General features: G+C 41.1%; 1 protein-coding gene and 1 long non-coding RNA gene across 3 annotated transcripts; one reads left to right on the plus strand and one right to left on the minus strand.

Annotated features, from left to right (window-relative positions):
- LOC104771069 (receptor-like protein kinase 5) lies at positions 4,261-8,337 on the plus strand. Of its 2 annotated transcripts, none has more exons than XM_019242014.1 (3): positions 4,261-5,315; positions 5,939-7,616; positions 7,732-8,337. In XM_019242014.1, the coding sequence occupies exons 1-3, from the start codon at positions 4,389-4,391 to the stop codon at positions 8,148-8,150; spliced, it is 3,024 nt and encodes a 1,007-aa protein (XP_019097559.1). In that variant the 5' UTR covers positions 4,261-4,388; the 3' UTR covers positions 8,151-8,337. The 2 variants fall into 2 exon arrangements, with proteins under 2 accessions (XP_019097559.1, XP_010493845.1); XM_010495543.2 differs by having other exon boundaries at positions 4,261-4,976; positions 5,600-7,616.
- On the minus strand, positions 8,511-8,925 carry LOC104772610. Its single transcript, XR_002036913.1, has 2 exons — positions 8,711-8,925; positions 8,511-8,564 (listed from the first exon to the last, which is right to left on the minus strand). It is a non-coding gene; the product is annotated as an uncharacterized LOC104772610 (long non-coding RNA).

An 11,148-nucleotide genomic window follows, 5' to 3' on the forward strand; every position in this document is an offset into this window, starting at 1 on the left:
TAGGGAGATAAAGGATCTCCCTGTCTCAGACCACGGCCCGGAGTAAACGCCTCTGTTTTCTCACCATTCCAGAGAATTGTCATTGATGGATCTCTCACACACTAGAGCACCCATTGAACCCAACAGTCATCAAAACCAGCCGCCTTCAATGTGTCTTCTAAGAAATCCCACCTGATTCTGTCATATGCTTTCTCCAAATCCAATTTCAAAAGCATCCAACCCTTACGCCCTTTCTTTCTACGCATCGAGTGGACCGCTTCTTGAACCAACACAATATTGTCAGTGCTCAACCTCCCCGGTATGAAGCTTGACTGTGCTGGACCAATAAGTTTCGAAATCACATTCTTTAGACGTAGCACCATTGTCTTCGTAATAATCTTGAACAAGACGTTGCAAAGACTAATGGGTCGGAACTGGTTGATTCTCTCCGGTTTCGGCACCTTTGGGATCAACACGACCAGGGCATCATTCGTGCTAGGTGGTAACTGACCTGTGACAAAGAAATCCAAAGCAAATCTCACCACAGATTCCCCAACCTCTCCCCAACAACTCTGATAAAATATGGGCTGGTAGCCATCGGGCCCTGGGGCATTGTAACCTCCCATAGTGCGAGTAGCGGCTGCCACTTCAGACGCAGTGAACGGTCTATTAAGGCTCTCCTTCTCCACTCCAGTGAGGCCAACAAAACCATCCCGTGGAAGCCCTACAACCACAGCAGGGATATCATCCGTAGAATACAACCGCTTAAAATATGTCACAGCAATATCCTCAAGCTCTGAAGCATCCGAAGTCCAAACATTCTCCTCATTCTTCAACATATCTATACGATTCCTCCTATGTCGTATAATGGTAGAGGTGTGGAAGTAAGTAGTATTTCTATCTCCATGCACAATCCACTTGTCCCTAGATTTCTGAAACCAAATCATCTCCTCCTGTTCCAGAATCTCCTCAAACTCTTTCAACAAATCCTCCTCCTCACGCAACATATCATCTGTCTGTGTGACCTCCAAACTGTCCTGGACCGCTTTGATTTTGTTCAGCAACAACTCCTTCTTTTTCTGAACATCTCCAAAGACATCTCGATTCCATCTCTTCAGTTTCACTTGTAAAACCTTCAAAGCATCTGGTGTTTTCAGCTGCCCATCCCACGATGCTACCAACAGGTCTTTGAAACTAGGGTGTTTAAGCCATGCTGCCTCAAACCGAAATGGCCTCCTACTTGAATCCCTCACCACTTCTGGGCATAACTGGAGGTATAATGGAGCATGGTCCGATGCTAAGAACGGTAAGTGTGTCACACTTGCATCCTGCCACTTTAATCTTGAGTGAGCACAACACAAGATTCTATCCAATCGCTTTGCAACAAAGTGGTTTTCGGTCCGCCCTCTCCTCCAGGTATATTTGTTACCGCGAAAACCCATGTCTATCAATGAAAGACTATGAATCCAATCCCCAAAGGCCAACGAATCGGGAGATAATCTCCCATTCCCTCCCGACCTTTCATCCAAACGGACAATGGTGTTAAAGTCACCACCAACCACTAGAGGACCGTCTAAAGCCTCAATAACTTCCATCAGCTTCTCCCACAAGCCTGCTCGTCTACTAACCGAAGGTGCCGCGTAAACCACAACCAAATTAAAAAATTCGATACCATTCTGTACCTTCGCCACTATGTATTGGTCTGACGATTCCGTGATTGAAACATCCCCAATATCAGACCGCCAAAGCAACCACAGTCCACCACTCTGCCCTACCGCATCAACTCGGAAGGAATTCTCAAACCCCAACCCTCTACAAATTTGACTCGCGTTCTCGCCTCTCGCATGAGTTTCAAACAAAGCTAAGATATCCGTCTTGAATTTCTTCATTAGGTATCTAATAGCTCTCCGAAAGTGGGTTTATTCGCCCCCCGGCAGTTCCATAAGATACAATTCATCAGAATTATCCAATAACTCCTCACAACTACCGGGGAAGAATATCATTGATCCCCCCTCGAGCCTCATCGCTCACCGGCCTCGGCTGCCGCTCGGTATCCCCTCCGGGCAACTCCTCTTCTTGCTGCGACCTAACAACAACAGCGAGCATAGAATTACCGCTCGAAACCTGATCGCTCATCGGATCCCCACTCGTCCCTGAAAACACTCCTCCTGAACGCCCCAGACAATCGGATTCCACTCTCAGGCGTTTGCCATTCGCGAACATCGGTTCTTCCCCTTTGATTGGACCGTACACTAACCCTCTGCTAGGCTTCTGGGCTAACGCTGGTTTCCGTCTCAGCCCATTTCCTTCAGGGGCTTGTTTTGTACTGGGCTTCGTAACCTTAGGCCCAATATGTTTCTGGCCTTTTCCCTTATGTGAAAGTTCACCTTGACGTGTTTCATTTGCTTGAGGCGCACGTCCCGCATTTAAAACTAGATTCGAGGGAATCTGATTTTCCTTATTCACACCGACAGTCTTGGAGATCTCCCTTGATTCATGAGATACTGATTGATCTCCTAACCTTCCAAAACGGTTGGAACTTTCCAAATCTTTGCTACTGGTAATATCCCGTAAATTCCGTTCCGGGTCTCCCTTGCCCTTACCCGCGGTGAACACCATCGTCCCCGTCCCCGTATTCGATTGTCGGCCCCGTCGACGGACCTCAGTGAAACCATCATTTTGTGTGACCGCTGGACTCTTCCCCTTCTCCCCAACTACCTCCGTTGCCACCAGACCCATCTCCGCCACCGGACTAGTGTTTCGCAGAGGACATGCATGTATCAAATGTCCATATATTCCGCACGACGAACAAATGTTAAGAAACATAATACCTTTCTCCATTGATTAACACTGACCCTTTCAATGGTCTGGACAAATTGACTTCCACGGATATTCTAGCAAACCGTGCCCTTTCAAACGACAAAGTTGTCATATCCACCCGCAACGGATTCCCTAAGCCACGAGCAATGCTCATGAGAATCTGGCGATGATAGTAGTTATACGGGATGTTCGTTAAGCGTACCCACACCGGTGTTGTAACAATATCATCCCTCAACGGATCAAAATCCGAAGACCAGTTTTGCACCATCAAATAGTTCCCAAAAATCCTCCATGGACCTCCTGTCAAAGCCGCTAAGTATTCTTCTTCCAACTCAAAGCGAATCATAAAAAACTGTCGAGGTAAATCTATGACATTCATCACCCCCTTAGGCTTCCATAGTTCTCTTAGTTTCCTATTCAAAACGGAAATAGGAATGGGCCTCCCCAAAACTTTCACAAACATGCATCTCTTCCACAAACCATTCATTGCCTCAAGGATCTCATCCCCTATCGTTACTACTGGCTCACCATCCTCACCATTTGGAAATTCTAGCCTCACTCGCTCCGTCACAAAATCATCAGCCAACACACTCTCCGGCGTCGGAACTCCCCCACCAGAGCTTCCCATAACCTTTTGGACCCAAACCCCAGGAGTATCCGGTGGATCTCCCGGTGGCCGCCCTTTTTCTCCAATATCCATCATAACCGGCTCTTGGGACTCCGTCGCCATTTTGAAACTCGCGATGGCGTCAAACTAGATTCTAATCCAAACTATAACAAGACGAAAAATATAAATCATTAAAGTCTTAGAGTTTCAAAAAAAAAAAATAGCTTTCTAAGATTAGAATTACAAATCAAAATCTATTATTTCAATTATCCCATAATAATATTATTTTGGTTATTGAGATAAATAGTTGATTTAAAAAGAAAATTAGCTTTCTAAGATTGAAGAGAAGAGAGTTCTCTCTCGTCATTCTAGTTTATTTTTGGGTTTTTAATAGTTATGAATGATCATATGTATATACATTTAATTTTTCAAAAATACAAAGAAACACAATTTTAACAAATGAGAACAAAGCATTCAGATCAAACTAGTTAAATAGCACTTTTTAATCCAATTTTCATTTTTGGTATGGAGTTGTATGGAGGTGGTATGGAGGTTTTAAGGAGTAAACAGAAAAAATCGGATTAACAGTACAATCTACACAGTACGCAGTTTCTTTTTCAATTGCAGACTAGTATGGAGTTTTATAATATGAAATAGTGCATACTGGTATGGAATGATGAATGGTGAATTTACTGCGGATTGGTCCGACTTTAGTCCGGTCCGGAGCAGACTGAACAACCATTCACAACCTTAAGCTCTTGTCATTGATCTTATTATTACTTTCTTTATAACAGATTTATATTGTCACATGTGTTGAAAAAAGGGTGTGACGTACGTAACAACGAGTACCTAAGTTTCAAATCTCACCTAATATAAACACAAAACCTCTTCCTATAAAAGTTGTATCCATTTCACATTCACTCAGTCAATCTCGGCTGCCGAAATTTCCCGGCAAAAACCTCAACTAACAAATTTATGTAATATGACTCTTTTACCCTTACCCTTTCTCTTCTTCTTTCTATCCTCGATACCCTTCTCAGTCTTTTCCCAAACCAACGACGGGTCAACGCTTCTAAACCTGAAACGCGTTCTCGGCGATCCACCGTCTCTCCGGCTATGGAACGACACATCTTCACCGTGCAATTGGCCGGAGATCACCTGCGCCGACGGAAACGTCAACGGGATCAACTTCCAGAACCAGAACTTCACCGGGACGGTTCCGACGACGATTTGCGATTTCCCGAATCTCCGATCCCTCGATTTGTCTTTTAATCTCTTCTCCGGCAAGTTTCCGACGGTTCTTTACAACTGCACGAAGCTTACATATCTCGATCTCTCTCAGAACTACTTCAACGGCTCACTCCCCGACGACATCAACAGTCTCTCACCGGAACTCGAATATCTCGACTTAGCGGCTAACGGATTCGCCGGAGATATCCCAAAAAACATCGGACGGATCTCGAAGCTCAAGGTATTGAATCTGTACATGAGCGAATACGACGGCACGTTTCCGTCGGAGATCGGAGACTTGTCCGAGCTGGAAGAGCTTCGGTTAGCGTTGAACGATAAGTTTACACCGGCGAAGCTTCCGACGGAGTTTGGGAAACTGAAGAAACTCAAGTACATGTGGTTATCGGAGATGAATATGATCGGAGAAATCTCAGCGGTTGATTTTGCAAACATGACGGATCTAATCCATGTTGACTTATCGGTCAACAATATAACGGGTCGGATCCCAGACGGTTTATTCGGGTTGAAGAATCTCACTGAGCTTTATCTCTTCGATAATGATCTAACCGGAGAGATCCCCAAATCTATCTCGGCTCTTAACTTGGTAATGCTTGATCTCTCTGCTAATAATTTAACCGGTTCGATTCCAGTATCAATCGGGAATCTAAAGAAATTAGAGGTTTTGAACTTGTTTTACAACAAGTTAACCGGAGAAATCCCGCCGGTTATCGGAAAATTACCGGAATTAAAGAACTTGATGATCTTCAGCAACAAGTTAACCGGAGAAATACCGGCGGATATTGGGTTTAATTCGAAGTTGGAGCGGTTCGAAGTTTCGGAGAATCAGTTAACCGGAAAGTTACCGGTGAATTTGTGTAAAGGAGGTAAGCTTCTAGGTGTGGTTGTGTATACGAACAATCTCACCGGAGAAATCCCGGAGTCGNGTTAGCGTTGAACGATAAGTTTACACCGGCGAAGCTTCCGACGGAGTTTGGGAAACTGAAGAAACTCAAGTACATGTGGTTATCGGAGATGAATATGATCGGAGAAATCTCAGCGGTTGATTTTGCAAACATGACGGATCTAATCCATGTTGACTTATCGGTCAACAATATAACGGGTCGGATCCCAGACGGTTTATTCGGGTTGAAGAATCTCACTGAGCTTTATCTCTTCGATAATGATCTAACCGGAGAGATCCCCAAATCTATCTCGGCTCTTAACTTGGTAATGCTTGATCTCTCTGCTAATAATTTAACCGGTTCGATTCCAGTATCAATCGGGAATCTAAAGAAATTAGAGGTTTTGAACTTGTTTTACAACAAGTTAACCGGAGAAATCCCGCCGGTTATCGGAAAATTACCGGAATTAAAGAACTTGATGATCTTCAGCAACAAGTTAACCGGAGAAATACCGGCGGATATTGGGTTTAATTCGAAGTTGGAGCGGTTCGAAGTTTCGGAGAATCAGTTAACCGGAAAGTTACCGGTGAATTTGTGTAAAGGAGGTAAGCTTCTAGGTGTGGTTGTGTATACGAACAATCTCACCGGAGAAATCCCGGAGTCGCTCGGAGACTGTGAGACGCTCTTGACGGTTCAGTTACAGAACAATGGCTTCTCCGGTGAGTTTCCTTCTAGTATCTGGACTGCTTCAAGTATGTATAGTTTACAGGTGAGTAACAACTCATTCACCGGAAAGTTACCGGAGAATGTTGCTTGGAACATGTCGAGGATCGAGATCGAAAACAATCAGTTCTCCGGTGAGATTCCTCGGAAAATCGGAACCTGGTCTTCTCTAGTCGAGTTTAACGCGGAAAACAATCGGTTTTCCGGTGAGATACCGAAGGAGTTGACTGCTTTATCGAATCTCATATCGTTATTTCTCGATGAGAATGATCTCTCGGGTGAGTTACCGGATGAGATCATCTCATGGAAGTCGTTGGTAACGTTAAGTCTATCCAAGAACAACCTTTCCGGGGGGATTCCTAGAGGTTTAGCATCGTTGCCACGGTTGCTGAATCTTGATCTATCGGAGAATCAACTCTCCGGTGGAATCCCGCCTGAGATCGGGAATATCAGGCTGACGATACTTGATTTGTCATCTAATAGGCTCACCGGGGAGATTCCAGACCAATATGATAATCTTGCTTATGAGAGAAGTTTCTTGAACAACTCCAATCTCTGTGCAGACAAACCGGTAGTTAACTTACCTGATTGTCGGAAAGTTCTCGGGAAGTCGAAAGGGTTGCCGGGCAATATCCTATCGATGATTCTTGTAATCGCGGCTCTGCTTTTGGCAATCACTCTGTTTGTTACGTTCTTTGTGATTCGGGACTACACTAGGAAGCAAAGAAGGAAGAGGATTAGTTTAGAGACGTGGAAACTGACTTCGTTTCATAGAGTAGACTTTGCTGAATCTGACATCTTGTCGAATCTGATGGAACATAATGTGATCGGGAGTGGTGGATCGGGTAAAGTTTACAAGATATTCGTCGAAAGCTCGGGACAATGCGTGGCGGTGAAGAGGATATGGGATAGCAAGAAACTAGACCAGAAACTTGAGAAGGAGTTCATTGCTGAAGTTGAGATTCTAGGAACGATCAGGCATGCGAATATAGTGAAACTACTGTGTTGTATCTCGAGGGAGGATTCCAAGCTTCTTGTGTACGAGTATCTCGAGAAACGCAGTTTGGATCAATGGCTACATGGCAAGAAGAAGAGTGGTGTTACTGATGCTAATAACCTGAATTGGTCACAAAGGTTGAATATTGCGGTTGGAGCAGCTCAAGGACTTTGCTATATGCATCATGATTGTACTCCCGCGATCATACATAGAGATGTCAAGTCAAGCAACATCTTGCTTGATTCTGATTTCAACGCCAAGATTGCAGATTTCGGGTTGGCGAAATTGTTGATAAAGCAAAACCAAGAACCTCATACCATGTCGGCTGTTGCTGGATCCTTCGGTTACATTGCTCCAGGTATTGTCTCAGCACTAATTGATAATAAGCGGAGTGGTTCAAGTCCTTGAATATATTTGATTAACTCATTTCTATATATATCATTGTGCGATCTCTAACATTTTGTATGTTGCAGAATACGCATATACATCAAAGGTGGATGAGAAGATAGATGTGTACAGCTTTGGGGTGGTTTTGCTAGAGCTGGTGACTGGAAGAGAAGGAAACAACGGAGATGAACACACAAACTTAGCTGACTGGTCATGGAGACAGTACCAATCTGGAAAACCAACCGCAGAGGCGTTTGATGAGGACATCAAAGAAGCTTCCACGACAGAAGCAATGACCACAGTTTTCAAGCTAGGTCTCATGTGTACTAACACATTGCCTACTCATAGACCTTCCATGAAAGAGATCTTGTATGTTCTTCGCCAACAAGGAGCTGAGGCGACAAAAAAGACTGCGACAGAGGCACACGAGGCACCTCTGCTTGTTAGTTTATCAGGTCGAAGGACAAGTAAAAGGGTACAAGATGAAGCTTTAGGTTTTGTATAATCAATAATTACAACTTTGGTGGTTGTGTTTTTGTTCTCTAGGGATATAGAGAATGTACAAATGTATTTAGAAACTGTAAACTAAACGATGTTTTTAGTTAAAGAGTAATAATCTTGTAACATATATGGGATGAAATCTGAAAACCTTTTATGTTCAGAATGAAGGAATGAAAATGGTCTTTACAGAATTTGCTACTCCCCTTGTAGTAATAATAACACTCTTTATTTCAAATCAAAGGCAAAACAAGCATACAGAAACGGAGAAAGATAAGAGTGATTGATTCGAGTTACAAACAATAAGAATGAGAAATTTATTTAGAGTCTTGCTGAGCTTTCTTGAACTGAGCCTCGGTGTTTTTTCTTGCACCATGTAGAATGGTTTTGTCAGCAGTTATGAAGAACGCAGCGATGGAGGCTGTTCCGATTGATCACAAAGATTGATATCAGGAACCAGAATAAAAAAAATAACACAAAAGGTAATGGAGAAATAAAACTCCACACACTCATCAGTGCTTCTACAACCAATGTATAAAACAAGAGTTATGAGAGAAAGCTAAAAACCTGAAGAAACAATGAGTGCTTGAGCAGTGTAGTTGAGGTTAGCCTTAGCCCATGGGATCATCCGAACCGCAGCTAACTGTTAAGCAAAACAAAGACGAGTTCAAGGTTTTACACACATACATTATCAAGAATCTGACTCTCTACTTGGTGACTCTAAATTCTAAAATCAAGCATTGTTCCACAAAGATTACAAAAGGGAGACAAAACTCTAAACTTTGTCCNGGGACGGATTGTCACAGAGAGTGAGAAGGAGGATGAAGAGAGATGGAGTAACCTCCTTTAGAGATCTGATATCTAGTGAATTTGAGATGAGAGACAAAAGGTTTGAAGATTCTAGAAGCTAGCTTCTCATTCTTACTCCCACAGAAGAGCAGCAGATTCAAACGAAGCAAATCAAATCAGAAGTGAGAGAGATAGACCTGGTGCGAGTGGGAGTGAGTTAAAACAAAGCGGAATCGAGTATAGCTCGAGAATCCATGGTGGTGGTGGCTGGCTACGGAGAGAGAAAGGGAGAAATAAGGAAGATGAGGCATAAACCCTAAATCAACCAAAATTTTGATTTAGGGTTTCGGTGAGCTGGGTCGTAGGAATGGGAGATGGATGAGGTGGCTGAGATGGAAGAGGGTGGGAGAGAAGGTTAAGCAACAACGACGGAGTTGATCTGCGAGGAGGATGGTTTCCTCAAGAACTGTTTTTCTTTTGGTCGAATTTTTTTGTTTTCATTTTTTTTTTTGTCTCCAAACCAATGTAAAAGAGAGGAAAAAGTATGGCGCTTAAGTGAATATTTTCTAAGTTATGGCGCTTAAGTCAATTTTTTCGAGCAAATGTTGGTGGAATACGTGATTTTAGCTTTCTGCTCAATGATTTTGTTTTTAGCATTGTTTTACTGCTATTATAGAGCAATCGAAAAAATAATTACTCTTTCATAGCAGTTGTGGAAAATGAGCTATTGTCATATGCTATTAATGTGAATATTTGTTGTAGTGTAAACAAATGTGTAATTCTTAAAACTTTATCACATGAATTTATTAATAGTAATTAAGTTTAAGCTTTAAATATATTTTATATATTAGAAAAATGATTTNCAGAGAGAGAGAGAAAGAGACGGGTCGCGATTTGGTATTTTGCTTTCCTCTTTTTTAAAGTTCGGATGAGAATTAAATAATTATAAGGAAGATAAATAATTCGTTGGGTTTTTAATAAGTTAGCCAAAATTGAAATATCAAATATGGAATGAATATAAGAATCTTTCGCCAAAATTGAAAACAAATTGTCAAAGATTGTTTAGTCAATGAATAGTTGAATACTAAGGATTTTGAATAACTTTTGAGAGTAAAATGCTTACGTGACAAGTCTATGATTTTTTATTATTATTATTTTTATAGTTATTGTCAAATATATTTAATCATACAATTCTTATATTTATTATTTAGAAACCAAAAAAAAAAGATTTTAATGAAAAGCATACAAAAATTAATATATTCGAATTTCTAAATATGGTTGCATATGTATAAAATTTTTTTTATCGTCTATGATTAAATTTTACAATAAAAATTGTTATGAAATATGAGAAGCCGAAGCATTCTCTTGTAAAAGTTGATGTGTTGCCGTCAGGAAACTCGAGACACATTTAACTATTTAATATTATTTATATTTATTATTTATAACTATATACCATTGTGTTTTTTTTCTGACAATCATATACAATTGATCAATTGGTGACAGCTTGTCCTGTGGGAAGGTTGTTAAAGGGTGGGGACCAGGGTTCGAGGAACGCCTGGCGCACCAATAACCTACTGTGGATTTGGATGAATAGTTCCATTTGCCCAGTGAGGGGTTAGGATCGATGCCCAGCAGGGCCAGCTTGGGGTCCNTAGATCTCACGAATTCAAGTAGAACATATGCAAAGACATTTTGCGGCTCAAATTATTTAAACCAGTTGCGAGATGACTTAGCGGACGGGTTTGACAGGGTTAACAATTTTATTTAAATTAACCGGTTCATAAAATTTTAGTTTTTATGATTTTTATCTGATTTGATAGTTCAATATTTGATAAAAATCTAACAATCACTAATTCGGTTCACATTCTATCCAGATCTGCTATCATGTCAATCTAAAATTTATGGTAAAATGATTACTATTTTAAACTTTCATAAACTTGATGAATTCAAACCAATATAAATTTGTATTATAAATATTATACTAAATAAATATATTATATCAAACAAAAATTTCACTCCGTGCGACAACAAAGATTATTACCTAGTATATTAAAAAAGCTGAGCACAAAACTTGTAAATAGAGATAGGAGATTAAACTTGATAAAGATTAAACTGAAAACAACATATTAAAGATAACGTATCAAAAAGAATTTAATTTATTTAATTTCTGAAAAGATCAATTTTATTATATTGAATATTGACAAGCGAACACGGAC

This window comes from Camelina sativa, chromosome 20, assembly GCF_000633955.1.
Source record: "Camelina sativa cultivar DH55 chromosome 20, Cs, whole genome shotgun sequence".
Lineage (NCBI taxonomy): Eukaryota > Viridiplantae > Streptophyta > Magnoliopsida > Brassicales > Brassicaceae > Camelina > Camelina sativa.

What these genes read in the sequence shown, in the direction of transcription:
- LOC104771069 (XM_019242014.1), top strand. Translation starts at nt 4,389, where the DNA reads ATGACTCTTTTACCCTTACCCTTTCTCTTCTTCTTTCTATCCTCGATA. An exon ending in GGAATCTAAAGAAATTAGAG is followed by an intron (nt 5,316 to 5,938) that starts GTTTTGAACTTG and finishes AAGAAATTAGAG; the next exon opens with GTTTTGAACTTGTTTTACAA. An exon ending in CTTCGGTTACATTGCTCCAG is followed by an intron (nt 7,617 to 7,731) that starts GTATTGTCTCAG and finishes TGTATGTTGCAG; the next exon opens with AATACGCATATACATCAAAG.